The sequence below is a fragment of the Lithobates pipiens genome, unplaced genomic scaffold (genome assembly GCF_037356315.1).
Source record: "Lithobates pipiens isolate NorthernLeopardFrog02 unplaced genomic scaffold, aLitPip1_a1.2 Scaffold_18, whole genome shotgun sequence".
In the NCBI taxonomy this organism is placed as follows: domain Eukaryota; kingdom Metazoa; phylum Chordata; class Amphibia; order Anura; family Ranidae; genus Lithobates; species Lithobates pipiens.
Genome location: NW_027507758.1, coordinates 642432798 through 642454679, shown reverse-complemented (window position 1 = coordinate 642454679; position 21882 = coordinate 642432798). Strand labels below are relative to the sequence as shown.

The 21882-nt window shown below is 44.7% G+C and overlaps 2 protein-coding genes across 5 annotated transcripts in view; one reads left to right on the top strand and one right to left on the bottom strand.

Annotated features, from left to right (window-relative positions):
• Positions 1-21882, bottom strand: part of LOC143989570 (uncharacterized) — a 146520-nt gene that overhangs the window by 92848 nt on the left and 31790 nt on the right. The gene's annotated exons all lie outside the window — the stretch shown is intronic.
• The window catches only part of LOC143989636 (uncharacterized), a 353768-nt gene that overhangs the window by 322624 nt on the left and 9262 nt on the right, over positions 1-21882 (top strand). For all 4 annotated transcript variants that reach the window (XM_077489887.1, XM_077489886.1, XM_077489885.1 and 1 more), the window contains one exon: positions 17393-17528. In XM_077489887.1, coding sequence (XP_077346013.1) covers positions 17393-17528 — 136 coding nt within the window. The remainder of the gene's footprint in view (positions 1-17392; positions 17529-21882) is intronic.

The following is a 21882-nucleotide window of genomic DNA, read 5'->3' as shown; positions in this document are numbered from 1 at the left end:
CCATGCGGAGCTAAAGTCACCAAAGTAAAAATCCAAAACGCCTCTCTTGTGCATAATATCTGATACTTTTTACCACTATCTAAGTCATTTGATATGGCCTCTATTCCAAACACTTTGAGGCTGTCTGTATTACTATTATGGACCTCCTTGAAATGTTTTGGTACCAAATATTTTTCTTTTTCTGTTGAAATATTACTTCTGTGCTCATTCATCCTTGTCCTCATTGGCCGTGAAGTCCAACCAACATATGTGAGGCCACAGGGGCACAGGAGGCCATATATGACATATGGGGTGCCACATTTGATGAACTGCTTGATCTTATTGCCCTTGCCATCAACTCTGACTACATTCCTTTTTCCTGTGGCACATATGTGCGCAATTGCCACAATTACTACTCCCACACATATAACTGTCTTTTTGGTCAAAGATGGTGGTCCAAGGATTGTTGAGCCCTATGGTCCTTATCTTCTACACTCTACTCGGGGCAATGACACTCCTTAGATCCTTGGGTCTCCTAAAGACTAGATTTGGGTGTCTCGATAGACTGGTCTTCAGGATCGGGGTCTGATTCAAGAATTTCCTGTTTTTTTCTGAAGATTTTTTGTATAATGGTGAATTTGTTGTTAAATCTAGTACAAAACCTTACTTGTGGTTGTTGGTCTCTATCATATTTTGTCATTTTCTCACCCCCTGCACAGACATTGTCATACAGCTGTAGATATTTTTGAAAGGCTTCTTCTATGTGCTCATCTTAGTACTCCTTCTCTTTAAATTTGCTTTTTAGAATCAGGCTTTGTTCTTCATAATAATTTTTTAGCGTACAAGTCCGCCTAAGTCTACAAAACTGACCAAAGGGGACATTCATAATCCACCTAGGATGATGATGGCTGCGGGCGTGAAGGTAAGAATTGCCAACACTCGGCTTGAAATTAGTTCTTGAATGGATTACTCCATTATCGTCGGCCCGTAGCTCTAGGTCTAGAAAGACCAAGGACTTTTCATCAACCACATGTGTGAATGAGATTCCGAAGTGATTCCTTGCACAATGTGCAAGAAATCCTTCCAGCTCATCGTCTGTACTGTTCCAAATGATAATGACATCATCGATGTACCGTGCATGACTAGGTTCCTCCCAAATGGGTTGTTAGCCCAAATATATTTGAGCTCCCTATACCCTATAAATAAATTTGCATCGCTGGGAGTAAACCTAGCCACCATGGCTGTGCCCTTCACCTGCCTAAAGAAACTATCCATAAATGAAAAGTAATTGTGGGTCAAGGTAAACTCGATACACTCGTATATGAATTGGGCTTGTACAGGGTTGAACAAATGTGCTTCCGCCAAATAGTACTCTACAGCTCTAAGGCTGAATTCATGCTAAATGGATGTATACAGGGACGCTACATCGATCGATGACCATCTGTATCCTTTCTCCCATGTATACGCAGTTAAAATCTCTAGGGCATGGCCCGAGTCCTTTATTTATGATGGCAGGCTGGTTACCAATCCCTAGAGAAAATGGTCACTACCATTTGTAATGTAACTACCAAGATTGCTGGTCAGACTATCAATTCCTGCAATGATTGGTCTACCTGGAGGCTTCTCCATATCCTTATGCACCTTCGGTATGTGGTAGAAGTGAGGGACCACTGGAGGTTTTGAATATAGGAATCAATGCTCGCTTTTAGTCATGACCTGATTCAATAGTGCCCTGTCCAACGGCCCTTTAAGCTCGTTATTATAGCTACCAGTAGGGTCCCATAGGAGTCTTTCATATGTGTTGGTATCACCAATCAGCCTAAAGGCTTCCTCCAGATATTGATCCCTATCTTGTATGACAAAGTCTCCACCTTTATCCGCTTTTCTAATTACAATTTCTGAATTCTTTCTCAGGCTGCTCAGAGGGCCCTCCATACCTACTTCATGTCCCTTATATTTGTAACCTTTGTCACCACACATCTTCCTAAACTCTTCCATCACAACCTCATAAAAAGTGGGTATGAAGTTGCCCTTATTCCAGTGCGGGTAGAAGCTTGATTTCGGTCTAAAATTCATATTGATAGTCTCTCCCTCCAATGCCAGGGGGTGGGGGGGGGGTTTCCTTAACAAATTCTTGGCCTCCTTCTGTATAGAATTCTTCCAAATTCTCCAGCATTATTATTTATTATATTATATTATTTATTCTGCATCGCAAACAAATGGCCTGGTCATGAAGAGGGTAAATCTTCCCGAGGTGAAGTGGTTTAACAAATAAATTAAAGTTACACCAAAGCACATAAAATTCCTACCCCCCCAAAAAAAACGTTGAGGCCCCCCACCTCCACATATACACACATATGAATGTAAACACAAGTGTCGGGGTGCCTACACTTGAAAACAATTATTGTGATACATATGTTACATATCGCCGCACACGCCAGAATGAGAGCGATAATTCTATCACCAGACCTCCTCCAGAACACTAAACTGATGACCTATAGGGGGCTTTAGAACCATCCCCTATAGAAAATATAGGGTACAGAAATTTGTCGCCATTCAGGGGCGCGCACCAATTTAAGGTGTGACATGTTGAGTATCTATTTACTTGGTGCAACCTCATCTTTTATATTTTACCAAAATTGGGTAATTCCTTGCATTCCTTTGCCCTAGAATTAACTTTAGTGTATTTGTGTTAATATTGTATGACATAAAAAATTGGAACTTACCACTATTTTATTCTCTAGGGTGTCTGCTTTCCGAAAATATATCATGTTTTGGGGTTTTTATGTAATCTTCAGGCCTACAATAATTTTTTAAACGTGTGCAGAAAATGAAAATGAAAAAAATAAATTAAAAAAGAGAATGGCAGCTAAGGGGATAAAGTTGATTTAAAAAAAACAAAAAATCTGTGGAGGTCACATGACTCATGTGGAGGGCGGTGCTTCAGTCTGCAGTCAGATACCATCAGGAAATGAAGATGTGACTGGAAACATTGTTTTTAATGTCTATTGAATGTTTGTTACATTAAAGTTCATTAAACAAACAATAAAAAGCAAGTTTCCTGTCAAATGTGGAGCTCCACACTAGGGAGACAGGAAGTCTATATTGAAGACAGGAAGTGATGTCATGTACGGACAGGAAGTTCCGGGTGAGAGGTGAGTCGGGAGGAAGTAGTGAGAAGACGTTGCTGGAAGTTTCAGCAGAGGAGGTAAAAAGATCTTATTTTCTATTTACACCCAGTAACCCCCCATCATGTCCGTCCTCTTCCTCCATAGTCACTGTGATGTCTTTTATCTCCAGAAGATGATGATACACACATATATAGTGTGGAGACCTAGAATAACCCCTTCAGGGGGATCAATTGATGATGAATAGTGATGGGCTCGGGTGTGTTGGAAATCCCACATTCCCGATCCCGCCAGGAAGCCGACACTGCACAGCGCTAATCACAGACAGTGAGACATTTCCTGCTCCTCAGCTGCACAGATCAGGAAATGTCTCATATCTTCCTTCCAAAGCTGCCCATACATGGTTCAGTTTTATTGGTCAGCCAGCGGGATGAGAGGAAAAAACGGAAGTGATTCCCCCATCCACACATTGGAGGGGGATGGGGGAATCCTCCCTGCTGCACTATTGTATTCTGACAATGGGGGGCGCTCCTCCACTCTCAGAATACACAGATCAGGCAATCGTAGACACCCTATGCATGGGGGCGTGACAGCATCATGACGTAGGGGGCGTGGCCTTGGAGCTCGATCCTCCGCGTCCTCCCTGCTCTCCCTCACCTCCCGTCTGCCTCCCGCCGTACTGAGCGCGGCGTACTGTTTGGATGCACGAACCCCACGGACCGGCCAGCTGACTCGGACGCCGGAGGGGGTACTGTATCGATGGAGAAGCTGAGCGGACCGGACAGCTGACTCAGGCGCCGGGGATATACCGGGATGAAGTGTGATATCGCCGCTCTCCGCCTGCCGCTCACTCGGTATATGCCGGCTGATTGATCCACATCCCCGCAGACCCTCGTTTTCCTGCTCGTACTCCCCAAGCAGCGCAGAGATTAAAGATAGGAGCCTCTGGAAGAGCAATGCTGACGGCGGAACGCCGGGATAGACTCTGCATGTTTGAACCAGGGAGGTGGTAAGCTTGACAGCCTGTGAGGGCTCAACACAGCTATACAGTATATCTGCTTGTTGTTACCTGTGAGGGGAGTGTGGTGGCAGTGACAGGGGGAGGAAGACCTGGGACTGGAGAGTGTCCCAGGAAATGTAAGGACCCGACAGTAACCCCCCATAGGTACACCGGAAGAGGGGTACCTGTATCCTATACGGAAATTATATTGAAGAACTATTTAATAGCCAAGGTGTTACTGTATTGCTGAAGTTCCTGTATTGCTGAAGTTCCACCACTGCATATGTGTTTTTGAGCCTCCTTAACCACTTTCAGACCGGACCATTTTGCTGGTAAATGACCAGAGGTCTTTTTACACTTTGGCACTGCGCTGCTTTAACTGGTAATTGCGCGGTCATGCAATGTTGTACCCAAACAAAATTTGCGTCCTTTTCTTCCCACAAATAGAGCTTTCTTTTGATGGTATTTGATTGCCTCTGCGATTTTTATTTTTTGCGATATAAACGTAAAAAGACCGCAAATTTTGAAAAAAAATGATATTTTCTACTTTTTGTTATTAGAAAAATCCAATAAACTCAATTTTAGTCATACATTTAGGCCAAAATGTATTCAGCCACATGTCTTTGGTAAAAAAAAAGTCAATAATTGTATATTTATTGGTTTGCGCAAAAGTTGTCACATCTACAAACTAAGGTACGTTTTCTGGAATTTACGCAGCTTTTAGTTTACGACTGCCTATCTCATTTCTTGAGGTGCTAAATTGGCAGGGCAGTACAAAACCCCCCCAAATGACCCCATTTTGGAAAGTAGACCCCCTAAGGAAATTGATAAGAGGCATGTTGAGCCCATTGAATATTTTATTTTTTTGCCTCAAGCGATTGAATAATGACAAAAAAATATATATATTTTTTTTTTTCACAAAGTTGTCACTAAATGATATATTGCTCATGCATGCCATGGGCATATGTGAAATGACACCCCAAAATAAATTCTGCTGCTTCTCCTGAGTACGGGGATACCACATATGTGGGACTTTTTGGGAGCCTAGCCGCGTACGGGGCCCCGAAAACCAAGCACCGCCTTCAGGCTTTCTAAGGGCGTAAATTTTTGAGTTCACTTCTCACCACCTATTACAGTTTTGAAGGCCATAAAATGCCAAGATGGCACAAAACCCCCACAAATGACCCCATTTTAGAAAGTAGACACCCCAAGCTATTTGCTGAGAGGCATGTTGAGTCCATGGAATATTTTATATTTGGCCACAAGTTGCGGGAAAATTACAAACTTTTTTTTTTTTTTTTCACAAAGTTGTCACTAAATGATATATTGCTCACGCATTCCATGGGCATATGTGAAATAACACCCCAAAATAAATTCTGCTGCTTCTCCTGAGTACGGGGATACCACATATGTGGGACTTTTTGGGAGCCTAGCCGCGTACGGGGCCCCGAAAACCAAGCACCGCCTTCAGGCTTTCTAAGGGCGTTACAGTTTTGAAGGCCATAAAATGCCAAGATGGCACAAACCCCCCCCCCCAAATGACCCCATTTTGGAAAGTAGACACCCCTAAATTTAGGGGTACACTAGTGGGACTAGGTAATAAATGGCGGGTGCCCTGAAACTATAAAAAAATAACTAACCAACCAGCGTCACCTGTAACAGTTATATGGTGATCACTGGTGAAAGGGTTAACTAGGGGGCAATCAGGGGGCTTTATGCGGTAGTATATGGGGGTCCCTGGCGCTATAAAAAGCTGCGGCGAACCTAAATACCTACCTGCCTAACTAGCGTCACCTGTGACACTAATACAGCGATCAGAAAAACGATCGCTTATTAGGCTGGGTTCACACTGGAGCGATGCGGGAACGCCACGAATGCGCGGCGGATTCCCGCATCGCATGCCTCCCGGCGGCAGTTCACACTGCCCTATGCGAACTGCTGGGAGTGTCAGTGAAATGTTAATGACACCCCCAGATCAGTTCGCATATCGCAGTGCGATCTGCAAACTTGAATCGCATGGTGTGAACACCCATGCGATCCAATTCTGCGGCGGACCAAAAAAAGGGTCCCGTGCGAGTTTGCGGCGGGTGTGGCGGGTGCGACACGAATTCAGCCATACTATCTGTATAGCTGAACTCGAATCGCACAGAGATCGGATGTGATTTGCACTGCAGTGCGGTGCGAATCACATCCGTTCTCATAAACCGCTGCAATGTGAACCCAGCCTTAGTGACACTGGCGACGGGGGGTGATCACGGGGTTAAACCTTTATTGGGGGGGTTAGGGGGTACCTTAGAACTAAAGGGGGCTAACCCTAACTGCCGTAACAGTTATTAGTCACAAATGACACCCGCCGGGTGATCAGGGGGTTAAACCTTTATTAGGTAATAAATGGCGGGTGCCCTGAAACTATAAAAAAATAACTAACCAACCAGCGTCACCTGTAACAGTTATATGGTGATCACTGGTGAAAGGGTTAACTAGGGGGCAATCAGGGGGCTTTATGCGGTAGTATATGGGGGTCCCTGGCGCTATAAAAAGCTGCGGCGAACCTAAATACCTACCTGCCTAACTAGCGTCACCCGTGACACTAATACGGCGATCAGAAAAATGATCGCTTATTAGGCTGGATTCACACTGGAGCGATGCGGAAATGCCACGAATCCGCGGCGGGTTCCCGCATCGCATGCCTCCCGGCGGCAGTTCACACTGCCCTATGCGAACTGCTGGGAGTGTCAGTGAAATGTTACTGACACCCCCAGATCAGTTCGCATATCGCAGTGCGATCTGCAAACTCGGATCGCATGGTGTGAACACCCATGCGATCCGATTCTGCTGTGGGCCAAAAAAAGGGTCCCGTGCGAATTTGCGGCGGGTGCGGCGGGTGTGGCGGGTGCGGCGAATGGCTGAACTCGAATCGCACAGAGATCGGATGTGATTTGCACTGCAGTGCGGTGCGAATCACATTCGTTCTCATAAACCGCTGCAATGTGAACCCAGCCTTAGTGACACTGGCGACGGGGGGTGATCACAGGGTTAAACCTTTATTGGGGGGGTTAGGGGGGTACATTAGAACTAAAGGGGGCTAACCCTAACTGCCCTAACAGTTATTACAGTCACAAATGACACCAATGCAAAAAATAAAAAAATAAAAAATAAAAATGACATTGGTGTCACTGTGACTGGGGGGCAGGGGTAATTGGGGGGGTGATCGGGGGGGTGTGAGTGTGCCTGGCATGTTCTACTGTGTGTGTAGAGTGTTGGTGCAACTCACCGATCCGCTCTCCTCCGTGTCGGAACGAAAAATACCGACACGGAGGAGAGAATACATCACTTCCTCTCCTGTGTTTACATTACAGGAGAGGAAGTGATGTCACGGGGGATTTCTATTCGTCGGGAGCGATCGCGAGGGGGTGGCCATGAATGAATGGCCGTCCCCTCGTCCCGGATCGCTCCCGGACGAAAACCGACCGCCGCAGGCACCGGGCGGGGGCCCGATCGGGCCCCCGACCCGCGGGAAGGCAGGGACGTACAGGTACGCCCATATGCCTGCCCGTGCCATGCTGTCGACGTACATCGTCGTGCGGCGGTCGGCAACTGGTTAAAGTAAACAGCGGAAAAAAAAAGGGAACGGTCCCATAGGCTAATGTGGGAGAAATAATCAAAGTACCTACAGTGAACATCGTTTTATGCTTACCCTGAGATGAAATAATAGAGGTTTGAAGGAGAACAATGGGGACTGGTACTGCCTGATGTGAATTTGCTGGATTGGTGGACTGGTAATATTGGAGACTATCCATGACGTCATATCCTGAAAGTAAAATCTCCTACGGTGTTTAGGTTATCTGTGAGGGGAGTGTGGTAGCAGAGACAGGGGGAAGATGTCCTGGGTCTGGAGAAGGGCACAGGGAATTTAAGGACATGACAGCGACCCCCCATAAGGTATTCCGGAAGAGAAGTACCTGTATCTGACATGGGAATTATACTGAAGAATTATTTAAGTGCCAAGACGTTCCTGTATTGCTGATGTCCCTGTACTGCTGAAGTTTTACTATTGCATATGTGTTCCCATAGACTAAGGCGGGAGAATCAACTAAAGTACCCACAGTGAACATTGATTTATGCCTGCCCTGAGATGAAATAATAGAGGGCTGAAGGAGAATAATGGTGAACGATAGTGCTTAACCTAACCTGCTTAATTGGTGGTTTGGTAACACTGGAGACTGTGACTTGGTATCCTGAAAGTAAAATCTCCTACGGTGCTAAGTAAAAATTTGTCAAGTGGACTTTATTTTCTCCCGGAGCAGGTGGACAGCAGAAGTCTATCTACGTACTTTACCTGGACTTATGCTTGATATTATTTTGGTTATATGGTGTTTTTCTTTTTTCCCCTTTTTGTTTCCCTTTTTTTTTTTTTTTTTTTGTGTAAGGTGGGGACAGACGTAGATAGCTGAATAAATTAGTGGTGTTTTGGTGATTACTAGAAACCCCCCCCCCCCGTTTTTTTTTTTTTTTTTTGGCACTATGAAGGGGAAATCGAGTAAAACAAAATCGATCACCCCAGTTTCAAGCCCAGTAGGAATCCAAAGATATATGGCGGCAAATTCTACTATAAGAGAAGAGGAGAGTGGAAGCCCTAGAGTGGAGAAATCTACGCGGGCGGGATCCAGCAGACAGAGAGGGGGGGAAAGCAGAATAGAGAGGAGTATCCCCACAAAAGTATCTGAGACCCAGAAAAATGGAAGGGCTACACAGGGGGATGTGGGAAGACAGGAAGAGGTGCAGGAGGAGGAGAGGCAAGATGCGGAGGAAGGAGGGATACCCCCGGGAGGTTATGGACGGTCGCCACCCTTAGTACAAACCTTACATTTAAAAGAGATGCTTGGGGAGATGTTCGCAAAAATGGAAACCTCCCTTAAGATAGAAATTGCCACAATAAGGGTAGATATCGGGCAGGTATTGGGGAGAGTAGAGGAAATAGAAAACAGAGTAGAGACCCATGAGCAGAAAATAGAAGAAATATGGGAGCAGGTCACAGCACTACGGAAGGGAAATAGGGCATTAATGCATAAATTAGAAGACCAGGAAAATCGCAGTAGGAAAAGGAACTTATGGATAAAAGGCCTCCCTGAGTCCCACAACAGCTTAACACTTAAAGAAGTGGCTCAACAAATATTCAACCCACTTTTAGATAGAGAAATCTCAGAACCTCTAAGAATAGATAGAATACACAGGATAACACGATCTTCAGGAATGAGGTCAGAATATCCGCGAGATGTAATAGTGAGGTTTCACTATGTGGAGGAAAAGATTCAGGTGATGGGAAAGATTAAAACCAATCCAGGGCTGTCTTACGGGGGCGCAGAACTGCAGATCTATTCGGACTTGGCAGCAGAGACCCTAAGAAGAAGGATGCGACTTAAACCGCTCACGGAAATGATGGTGGCAGAAAATATCCCTTATCAATGGGGATTTCCATCATGTTTAATTGGGAAGAAAGAGGGACGGTCTGCGGTGCTCCGTTTTCCGGAGGATTTACAGGATTTCTGTGAGCGGTTAGGTATAAATCCCCCTCCGCAGCTAGAATGGGAAAAGGATGAGGATGTAGGGTCGACAGGGAAAACTTTTAAAAATGGGAGGACTCAGGAGCTCTGGACCAGGCAGAGAGAAAGAGGGACTATTGGCGGTGAGGGGGTTTAGCGGCAGACGGGGAGGCTGGGGGGGGGAGGGGGGGCGAGTGTGGCGGGGTCTCCTATGGTTGTGGGCTTGAATAAGCCCTAGGGAAACTATGGAGGTGGGCCGACCAGGTTGGGAGGTCGTCAAGAACCATAGAAACAACGGGAAAAGGGCTGTCTTACCCAATCCTTTAAAATGTTCCGTTATAAGACGGGGGGGGGGGTGGGGGGAGGGCGAGGATGGGGGGGTGGGAATTGTTTTTTGGGGCTCTCACTCGATCCTTCCTTAGAGCTAGTAGGAGTAGACTTAGCTGGGTCCATTGGACACGTCAGAAAGAGAGGAAATCAACATTTGCAAACAAAATATGGAAGTATTGAACGTTGTTACTTATAACGTAAGGGGTTTAAATACAAAAAGGAAAAGATATAGGATCAATGACGAATTAAGGCATATGGGAGCAAGTGTGGTGTGTCTCCAGGAGACACATATAACACATACTTCAGGTATTAAGATAAACACAGTGGACTTTCTGGTGTGGATATATGGGGACTCTCCCTCCTCTTACTCCAGAGCAGTGGCGATTGGCTTTGGTAAAGCAACGAGATTTGAGTTAGAAAAGCGTCTAGTGGACCCAGAGGGGAGATATTTGTGTGTAAAGGGGATGTTACTAAACATGAAATGTACAATTGTAAATGTCTATGCTCCGAATAAGAACGCTGATAAATTTTTAAGCAAGTTGTTAAAAAAGATAGAAGATTTTAAGGAAGGGAACTTGATCTTAGCAGGCGACCTTAATTGGAACATGGACGCGAAGAAGGAGAACGCCAGGGAGGGAGGAAGTAGGCCACCTAACGATAAACAGAGGAAGTTGGTAAAAGCTTTAGCAGGTTTTCAACTGCAAGATGCTTGGAGGGCATTACACCCAAAGGACAAGGACTATACCTGCTTCTCCCCTGTACACAGCTCTTTCTCTAGAATTGATTACATTTTCTTAGAGTACCAGCTTCTATCAGCCTTGAGGAAGGCTGAAATAAAATCAATAACGGTCTCCGACCATGCGCCAGTAATGATTCAGTTAGAGATGAGGGGAGTGCGTGAGCCGGGGACAAGCTGGAGGCTCAATGAATTACTGTTACAAGATAAGGAATCAATAAATAGGATCGAACAGGAAGTGGAACAATTTTTTAGGTTGAATGATACCCCGGAAGTCTCCATCTCAATATTGTGGGAGTCACATAAAGTTGTAATGAGAGGTATACTAATTGGGATTGGGGCTGGAAAGAAGAAAGAGAGGGAGAGAAGGAAGCGGCTATTGTATGAGGAAATACAGAGAGGGGGACAGAGCAGGAGGATGGATGGAAGCCCGGAAAGTCAGGAGTTGAAAAGGATGAAGAGTGAGCTAGAAGAATGTTTGGAGCAAGAGAGGAAGGCTGCTTACCATATGTTAGATAAGGAGAGATATCTTTGGGGTAATAAATCAGGAAAATGGTTGGCCAGGAAGGTGAAGGAAAAAAAAAATAGAACCTTTATCCCAAAGGTAAGAGTTAAGAAGGGAGAAGTACAAACTATTCCGAAAAAGATAGTGGACACATTTCATGCGTATTACAGTGCCCTCTATAATATTGGACATAGGAGGGAGGGAGTGACCCGAGAGGAAATAGGCGATTACCTGAGGGGGCTAGATTTACATAAACTAACGCAAGAGGAAATGGCCTCATTAGAATCCCCAATTGCGATTGAGGAAGTGGAAAGAGCAATCAAAAATACAGCAGTGGGAGGATGTCGGGGCCCGGACGGGTTCCCGATTCTATATTATAAGAAATTTCAAAAACAACTTGCGCCAAAACTATGTGAGTACTTTAATGTGGTGGGGGAGGGGGGGTAAGTTTAGAGATGAAACAATGCTGGCACATATAGCATTAATCCTGAAGGAGGCAAAAGATCCTATGGCAGTTGAAAGCTATAGGCCAATATCTCTCTTGAATTCGGACATTAAGTTGTTTGCAAAAATTATCGCGGAACGATTGAGACCCTATGTGCCGGATTGGATCCAGAAAGATCAGGTGGGTTTTGTTCCGGGGAGAGAAGGGAGAGACAATGTCTTGAAAACCATTGTGTTGATGCAGGAGGCAATCAGACAGGGAGCCCCCACTGTACTTGTGTCGATTGATGCTGAAAAAGCATTTGACAGGGTCGGTTGGGGCTTCCTGTTTGAGGCATTAAGGCACTTTGGAATAGGTGAAAGGATGAGAAGATGGATAGAAGCTCTGTATGACCATCCCAAAGCCAGAATAAGAATTAATGGATCCCTGTCCCGCCCCCTTGAGTTATTCAATAGGATGCGTCAGGACTGCCCCCTCTCACCGCTTCTTTTTATAATGGTATTAGAACCCCTTCTGGTAGCCATTAGGAAAAACCAAGACATCCAAGGAATAAAAGTAATGGGCAAGGAGTATAAGACAGCAGGCTTCGCTGACGACCTTCTACTTTATATGGCTAACCCGAGGATTTCTATCCCGGGAGTCATGAAAGAATTTATGAAATTTGGGAAGGTCTCAAATTTTAAAGTGAATATGTCGAAGTCTGAGATACTAAACTTAAACTTATCCACAGTTGAACAGAAGGCGTTGCAGGGGAAGCTGCCGTTTAGATGGTGCTCGAAAGAATTAGGGTATCTTGGAATTAATCTGACAGCAAAAATGGGAGGTCTGTTTGAGGCTAACTACATCCCTCTCCTTAACAAAATTAAGCAGCAACTGAGTAAGATTCAATATAGAGCCCTTTCGTGGACGGGAAGAATAAATGTTCTAAAGATGTTTATCTTACCGATATTTACATACACTTGCCAAATGATTCCTATTTTACTATCCCCAGCATATCTAAATAAACTTAAAACTATGATCAGAAGATTTATATGGAGGGGGAAGGCAGCGAGGGTAGCATTTCATATCCTGACTAGACGTAAAGAGAGAGGGGGGTTGGCCCTACCCGACTTTAAAAAGTATTATGAGGCTATCATGATATCACGTATTACGGACTGGATATATAATAAGGAAGGCAAGGACTGGGCAGAATTAGAAATTAATTTAAGCACAAAGAATATAGGAGAATTAATATGGATACCAGCAAAAACTAGAGAGTTAGCGGCAAATACAAGTACACTGATGAAAAATGCACTGCGGGTTTGGGACACAATAAATAAGAGATATGGTTGGACACATAATTCACCACTAATTCCACTGTTGGACAATCTTTTTTTTAGACCAGGGCAGGAGGAGTACATATATTTTAGTAGGTGGGCTGGGAAAGACAGTATTAGATTACACGAGGTCATGGTAGGAGATAGATTATGCACATATGAAGAAATTATTGGGAAATGGGGACATAAGCCTTTAGATAAATGGAGACACTCACAACTATTCTATTTTACCCAGTCTTTGCCACATCCACTGAGGGGAAAGGAAAAGTTGAGGCCCTTAGAAAAATTATTAGCGAACCGGCATAGCCTGGAAAAAGGATAGCAAAAATATATAAAATTCTGATAGATGAAACGGGAAATAAATACCCTGAGTACCTGGGGAAATGGGAAAGGGAAATAGGCTCTTTAAGTAATGATGAACAAAGAAATAAAATATTGAGACGTACGTATTCGGTAGCGACAGATTCACAAACAAGGGAGATGTCCTATAAACTCCTGACTAGGTGGTATATAACCCCACAGCAAGGAAATAAGCTCGGAGTGGGGCCAGGCGGCAGGGGGAGGGAGGAGGTGGGAGATGATGGCACCCGACCTGTGAAGTCAGGGGTGGACTGGACAGGACAGCGGCATGAGAGGACTCATCTCACTGAGCTCCCGCTGCCGATCTTTCTTCTTTCTGCAGCCACATTACTGTCACCATTGGCTCCTGCTTCCACCCACAGTGTCCGTGCAGAGTTCACTGGCAGAACAGAGAGGAAGGAGCGGGACCGAATCTCCAACATGGCGCCACCTCGGCACTGCCACAAAGATCCCCACAAGGTGCTGAGAAACAGGACTACAGAGTCTTTACAGGAGAAACCAGGACAAGCCTGCAAAGCAGCCAGCTAAGAGACCAGCCAGGGAGGGACATGCTGCTTTATGTACACAAGATGTCCTCTCCATCCACTCTGATCTTACACACTGCTGGGGGAGATGAACAGGACATGCAGGAGGACACAGGGGAGGAGGGATTGGATTACTGTCCTGCACCATGTCCTACACCCCATGTCCTGTGTTCTACACCCTGTACCCCATGTCCTGCATTTTGCACGCTGAACCCCATGTTCTGCACCCCATGTCCTGCAGTGACTGGCACCACATGTCCTGCATTCTGTGCCCCATGTCCTGCATTCTGCACCCCATGTCCTGCGGTGACCTCCATCCTGCACCCCATGTCCTGTGTTCTGCACCATGCAACACATGTCCTGCTTTCTGTACCCCATGTCCTGCACCCCATGTCCAGCACCCTTCTCCTATACCCTGTATCCCATGTCCTGCATTCTGCACCCTTCTCTTGCATCCCATGTCCTGCGGTGACCTGCACTCCCTGCTCCAGTATCCTGTACCCCATGTCCTACATTCTGCACCCTTCACCCTTTGTCCTGCATTCTGCTCACTGTACACTTGTGGTGACCTACATCCTTCTCCATTACCCTGCACCCCATGTCCTTTGTTCTGCACCCTGCACCCCATGTCCTGCATTCTGTACACTGCGCGCCTGCAGTGACCTACACCCTTCTCCAGTACCCTGCACTGCATGTCCTGTCTTCTGCACCCTATTACATGCATCAATCTCCTGCACCCCATGTCTTACGTTCTTCAACTCACAGATTCCTCACAAATTACTTACCCAGCCCTGGCACACACAACCCACACTGCCCTAAAAAAACTGTCTCCTTTTTTAGCTGGCTCCAAGATTCAAAGCAGATTTATCAAGCCCTACCTTAAGTGACTTCCTCCCCTCCCCCTCATTATGTAAGTCATGCTGAGATCATCTCCCATTGGCTGAGCAATATTCTCATTTGTCTCTGAGCTCCTTGTTGCTATGCCTCATCCCGCCTGTTGTTTTCTTGGATTGATTTTCTGTGTAGTGACCCCGGCTCTCATCTCTTGGATGCACTCGTCTGTTGCTTGTCCTGGCCTTTATCCTGATTCCTGGATCTCCTCCTCATCTCTCCTTCATATCCTCTTACACAGCTTTTCTGCACATCTGCAGTGATCCTGGGGGGTGGAAACTTGGCACCAGCATTCAGCAAAATCCATCCCCACCATTAGGAGCTCTGGAGAAAATTGTCTGCTACTTACACTCCATTCCTCTGCACATCACCTGATCACATGAGAGCTTACTTTCACAGATTCCTGATGGATTTCTGTATAGTAAAGGTTAAAGTTTACTCTTCAGTTTAGGAGAGGCTGGACGCACCCAGGAACAATGATTTGTTTTGCAAAGGAGACTCATATAGAGGACCCGTCAAATATCCCCATCCAAATGTCCCTCCATCCAGAGTCTATATGTCCTATGACTTCACACTGACCTCACAGCTCCTCCTCCCAATGTCCCTCCATCTGACTTTTTCTTCTGATGCTCTTAGGATGTGGGTGGACCCTTGGCATCCTCACTAGCAAAGTGGGACTCTTGGTCCTGCATTGTATGTATTGATGTCAAAATACCTGCAATAAGCTTTTAACCTACGGAGTGTGGGGGTCCTTTGTGGGTAAATTATACATCAGCCTTAGGTGGGGCTTTAATAAATTGGAGACCTGAATGGTGAAGAGGATTCTCGGACTATCAATTGATTTTACTTTTTGTTTTTAGAACTAGATTTTTCCTCTTGTGAAGTCTGGAGATCATATGACCATCACATTTCCTCCAGCTTCCTCCCTGATAGAATACAGAAATAAAAATAAGATTCTAGAAGTCACCAGAGAGATGATGGAGGAGAGGTGGGCAGTGCTGGGAATTCTGGGACTTTATCCAGTAACAGACAAGGGATGTGTCTGGATGGTGACTGTATCATTGTGTGTGTCAGGTTCCTATAAGGTGTCAGGATGTCACTGTCTATTTCTCCATGGAGGAGTGGGAGTATTTAGAAGGACACAAGGATCTCTACAAGGACGTCATGATGGACAATCAGCCGCCCCTCACATCATCGGGTAAGAGGAGACTTTATTGTAAAGGAGAGAGCAGTACGGAGGCTCCACCTAGATCCCCCATCATCTGATAAACACATAGAAACAATGTATTCAGTCAGTGTGTGTGTTTCCTACAGATGGATCCAGTAATGGGAACCCACCAGAGAGATGTCCCCGTCCTCTGTATTCCCGGAATTCCACACAGGAAGATCACACCATCCCTCACCATCATCAGGTAGATGAGGAACAATAACTTGTGATTATTATTATTTTTTTTTTTTAATTCTTTATTTATGGATTGCAGGTAATACAGAAACATACTGAGCACAACATGTTACTCCTCTTTCCTTGGTACCGATTAATACACATATTACAGTAAACAGATCAATTAGTAAAATATTATGTAATAGCATTATCCACCGTGAGTACCCTACATCTACGACTCTGGCTCTCCTCCCCCAGCTTGCTGCCCAGCGGTATACAGACGTCTGGGCCTCTCCCCGAGACAGGTCCCTTTCAGGCCGTCCCGGAGAGATCCCCTGCGGTGCTGCACCTTGCCGCCAATGGGGAGAACCCTGGGCCGTACCATCTTAAGAGTTGCCATTCCTTGGTAAGGAAGATGAGGAAATATTGTGACAAAACCCTGACAAGCACTAGATTTTTGCTAAGTTGAGGGGAAGGGGAAGAGTGGGGGGAGTAGAAAGGGAAAAATGGGGAGGGGAGGGGTAGGAGCGGGGAAGAGCAGAGCAAGAGGAGAAAAAACAATGGGGGAGGGGAGGGGGTAAAGTGGACCAGCGCAGTCTAAGTGAGGCGAGATTTGTGATTATTTTTAAACAATTATGTTTGTTACAATGAATTTTTTACTATATATTCAGAGTGGAAACCTCGGGGGTGATAATATTGATGTTAAAGAAGAATATAAAGAGGAGGATGAGGAGTATGGAGTGATTGAGGAGTCTTCAGAAGGACACAAGGATATGATGGAGCCACCTAATACCAGGAACCCACCAGAGAGATGTCCCCATCCTCTGTATTCACGGGATTCAACACAGGAAAGTCACACCATCCCTCACCATCATCAGGTAGGTGATTGACAATTATAGGTAGTTCTGATTTATACACAGCATGTTTGTTACAATGAATGTTGTATTATATCTTTCAGAGTGGAAACCTCTGGAATTATAATATTGTTGTTAAAGAAGAGTATAAAGAGGAGGATGAGGAGTATGGAGTGATGGAAGAGTTTTCAGAAGGACACAAGGATATGATGGAGCCGCCTAATACCAGAAACCCACCAGAGAGATGTCCCCGTCCTCTGTATTTCCGGGATTCCACACAGGAAGATCACACCATCCCTCACCATCATCAGGTAGATTAGAAACAATGACTGATAGTATCATTAGGATCTGTACATTATCTGCATTGTTACCATTGATGTCATTTTTATTATATATTCAGAGTGGAAACCTGAGAGATTCTAAAGTTGAGGTGAAAGAAGAGGAGACTTATGTGAGCGATGATCAGCAGTCTATGGAGGAGGATGGAATAATGAGGCTAATTCTAGAGGACGGCACTCTTACAGAGATCAGCACAGGTGGGTCATTAACACTAAATACGTTCCTCCACCCATACTGCTCACTGATTGGTCCAGAGTAGGGCAAGGACTGGGCGATATCAGCCTGTAATCCCCTGGTCACTTTCCTGAGCTGTGTTCCCCGTCCTGTATTCCTGGATTTCTCTCCGATAATCTTCCTTCTCTGTGCTGTCGACACAATTTATGTATCTAGACTGGATTTGTGGAGATTCTGGGGTTCAGCTGGCAGCAAAATGTTAATTTTCACCATAGACGTTACTAGACGTAGACAACTGGGGTATGCGTTTTGGGTCTTCTGCCCCATACCCGGGTATGGAAAGATCTCTGACAGAGCAATTCTCCAAGGGTTACTTGCTCTGTTGTCTGCTGGCTGTGCCGGGTGGAGGGATATGTCTGTATAGTCTGAGACACAAGGCAATAAGTGCAGTCTCAGGAAATGGGAGGAAGCTGTGTGGGATGTCTCCAGTTAACACTTAATCTTCCACTGATCCTGACCCCTGAACTATATATTCTGTGGTGTACATTGCATACTCCTGACCCCTGCACTATATACTCTGTTGTACATGACATCATTCTGATACTATAAAATCCTAACTGTTGTATCCTACGTAATAAGTTGTACATTACATAGGCCTTATCTGGTTTTCACCCATTTCCTACCAGCTGGACATTTTATATCTGATGATCTGATTGGAGCATAGAGTTTTACATGTTGCTAATAATGAGATAACATCCTCAAACTTTTGAAAATTTAACAGAAATTGATAATGAGGGAGGAGTCAATAACCCAATGATGATGGTCTTCAGGATCAGTCCAGTCTTTATCTTGGTTGTTCTCCCCCATCCTCACTCTCTGACCTCTGGTGGGGCTCAGCCCCGCTGTTATTCATGAATAAATCATGGACTAAATAAGGAAGTGCAGTACTTCTTGTGTTGGGAAGATGGCAATGAGTGATAGAGGGGGTGGGGACACCCATCCTATAATCCCCTCATCACTGTCACTCCTATAAAAGACAGTTCTCGTTTCCTCACTCTGACTAATGTCCATCAATAAAGAAATGAACTGCTAGGAGATTCAGAGATGTAGGGCTGAAACAACTAATCGTCATAATTTGATTATAATCGATTATGAAAATAGTTGTCAACAATTTTCATAATCAATTAGTTTGTCAGTCGATTAATTGGCCTGCATACAGAATGTATTGTTTCTTTACATATCAGAAAATACTGCTCAGTACACCATCCATACATGTCAGTAAATGCTTTAGAACTTGAATGCGTGAGGAGCAATGTCTCATGGGACATGTAGTCCTGAAGAAGAGAAGGAAGCAAGTGATGCTAAAGGCAGACCTTTACCTTCCTATAGGGGAACTCTATACTATACTTTGTGGCTTTCTATAGGGGATCTCTATACCATACTTTGTGGCTTCCTATAGGGGAACTCTATACTATACTTTGTGGCTTCCTATAGGGGAATTCTATACTATACTTTGTACCTTCTTATAGGAGAACTATACTATACTTTGCGGCTTCCTATAGGGGAACTTTTTCCAGAAAAGGAGAATTAGGGCTGCTTTGTGCAAAACCATTACACAGAGCAGGTAAGTATGACAAGTTTGTTTAAAAAAGAAATCCAACATTTACAATGACTTCAAGGGCTCTGTGCAGGGAAAATCAGGATCTGACCCCAGAGAAGGTGGAGGCTGATAGACTGGAGGTGATAAAAGGCATTACTATTATATGAAGTAAAAGTTTACTGGTATTGTGCATTATATATAAAATGATTATATCCATGAAAAAAGTCTCAGCTTTCACTATTACTTTAATATAAAAGCCCCCCTCCTCCACTCTAACCTCCTATATATCTTTATGTGTGACTCCCAGGTAAAATCCCCATATATCCTACTTCGGGTATATTTAATATTATATATATGATATAAGATTTATTACTTTCACTATTTCATAGTATAAATGAATCCCTTATAGTAGTATCTGCTGTTTTTATACTATAAAGGACTATTTTCTCAGTCATTTTCCAGCTTACAGAGAGAGAGGCTCCTCACACCTTGTACAGGACACACATGATCCACATTATAAAAGACCACCCATAGGCCATGGCCCCTCAGTGTTATGTGTTTCTTTAGACCAGACAGGAACTTCAAGCAAGTTGTTTTTTATTTTGTCTGGCCTATATTCTAGGTAGCAGGGGCCTCCCAGCAGACAGGTACTTCTAACAGGAGCAGTGCTTCTGAGGATCTGGTTGGCTTGAGTCATCCTGGGCCCCTCCGCTAGGGACTGATAGATGTGTAAGAAGGGACCCACTCTCATCTCCCTGACGGTTGTACCTTCAGTGTAAGGTGACTTCTTGGTGCCGGAGGATGTGTGCTCAGATGAGTCCATCCCTGGTGGTAGCATGCCTACAGCAGGCTGGTCTCTCATAGCAGAGGGTAGCCTGCTTCTCCTCCCCGCCAATGTTGGAGCACGGGGAGCAAGGTAAGCCTGTCTCCATGCTGGCATCCTCATGTGGCCGAATCTGTCTCGCCGGCGCATGCGGATGCACCGGCAATAAGTGATGCGGTCACCGAAAGTCATGGGGTGGCCATCTTGTTACACCCACAGGGGAAAATCCAACCTGTACCAAGGAGAGGAAGGCAGGCACGCTATCCACAGGGACAGAGCCAGATCCACAGCACCATCCCGGGTCCTCCATGCCAGTATAAATAAAGGGCACTGGCAGAAGATGGCACTGGGTTGCTTCCTGGATGGTGGACATGGAAGAGCATGTCCACCAGCCCTAAGGTAAGAAAAGGGGGGTAGGGCGCTTCTATCTTCTTTTCTTACCCTCCTGTGGTGGGGGCACAGAGGGATTGTTTGAGCATTTTTGTAGGTGCATTGGTGTAACCTCCCTCTAGTTGAGGGTTGAGTTACATATAGCATCACAGGTCCTGGTGGTGGTTTAAAAATTCTAAGGCAGGAATTTTTTTCTATCCACCTGGGTGTTTTCTTTCCATTCAGTTTGTACTTCAGTTGAAGTTACACTGGTTTGGTTTTGTCCTTTGGTTATTTCCAGGACAAAAATTGAGAAGCTAAAGAAAGCAAGACAGATGCTTCTAGGAAGAGATGCCCAATCTGTACTAGAAAAATGCCCTCTGGTTGGAAAAAGGACATATGTAAAGATTGCATTGAAAACCTGGTCAAGAAAGAAACAACCCCGCTATTCAAACATTTCATGGATTCAATGAACAAGGATATGTAGCAGACTCAAATATCATTCAAACCCCATGCACAGTAATCCAGGGCAGATCCCATCACCAGAGCATCCGGTACCAGCACTAGGGCAATGCCGATAACCCCTTCTATCAGGTAGGTGACCCCTGTTCGGGGGATAACGGAGGAGCTGGGGGAAAGTTTGCAGTTGGCTTCGGACGCCGATGAAGGGGAGTTTAAGGAGGACAAGCCAAATAAACCCCAAAGATTCCTGTTTCCCTCGGAGGAGACAGATGACTTATTAAAGGCCATTTTGGATACCGTGGAGTCAGAAGATAAAGAACTGTCGGTGCATGACTTGTTATATGCAGGCCTCCAAGCCAAGCAGGCCAGAACATTTTCTGTTAATGCTTCACTAAAAGAAACAGTGTTGCAGGAGTGGAAAGTACCAGAAAAATTATCTTTCTCCCCAAAAACCTCAAAAGGAGGTTTTCTTTCAAAGAAGAGAATATGAGTCTATGGGAGAAGTGTCCCAAGTTAGATGCCTCCCTATTGAACATCTCAAAGGGAGCGGAACTCTCTTTTGAGGATACAGACTCATTAAAACAGCCCATGGACAGGAAGAGTGAAGGTTTCTTGAAAAAAGAAATGGAAGGCCTGTTCAGCTAACTTTAAACCTGCCCCTGTCACTACCTGTGCAGCCTGTATTTTGGATTTGTGGTTAAAACAGCTCTGCTCACTTCTAGAGTCAGATACTCCAAAAGAAGAGATCTTAGAGGCTCCACCAACATTAAACAAGGTGGTAGCTTATATAGTGGATAAAGGAAAAATAAACTGCGCTTGAGTGAAACAAAACAAACAAAAATTAATAATAATCTATAAAGAAGGCAGCAGCAATAAGTGAGATACACACACCTAACAACAATAAGGAAATACAAAAAGCTGCGCCAACAAGAAAATAATCTATACGTTAACTACCCAAAATACAAAATATAAAAAAATAAAATAAAGATTATAAATAGTTGATATATTCAAAACTTATAAATAAAAAATGACAATTAATATGAATTCATAATTAAAGAGTTCATGAAAGAGTCCATAGATAATCCACAGTTGCGATCCTATGTAAAAACACCACGGTGGTTAC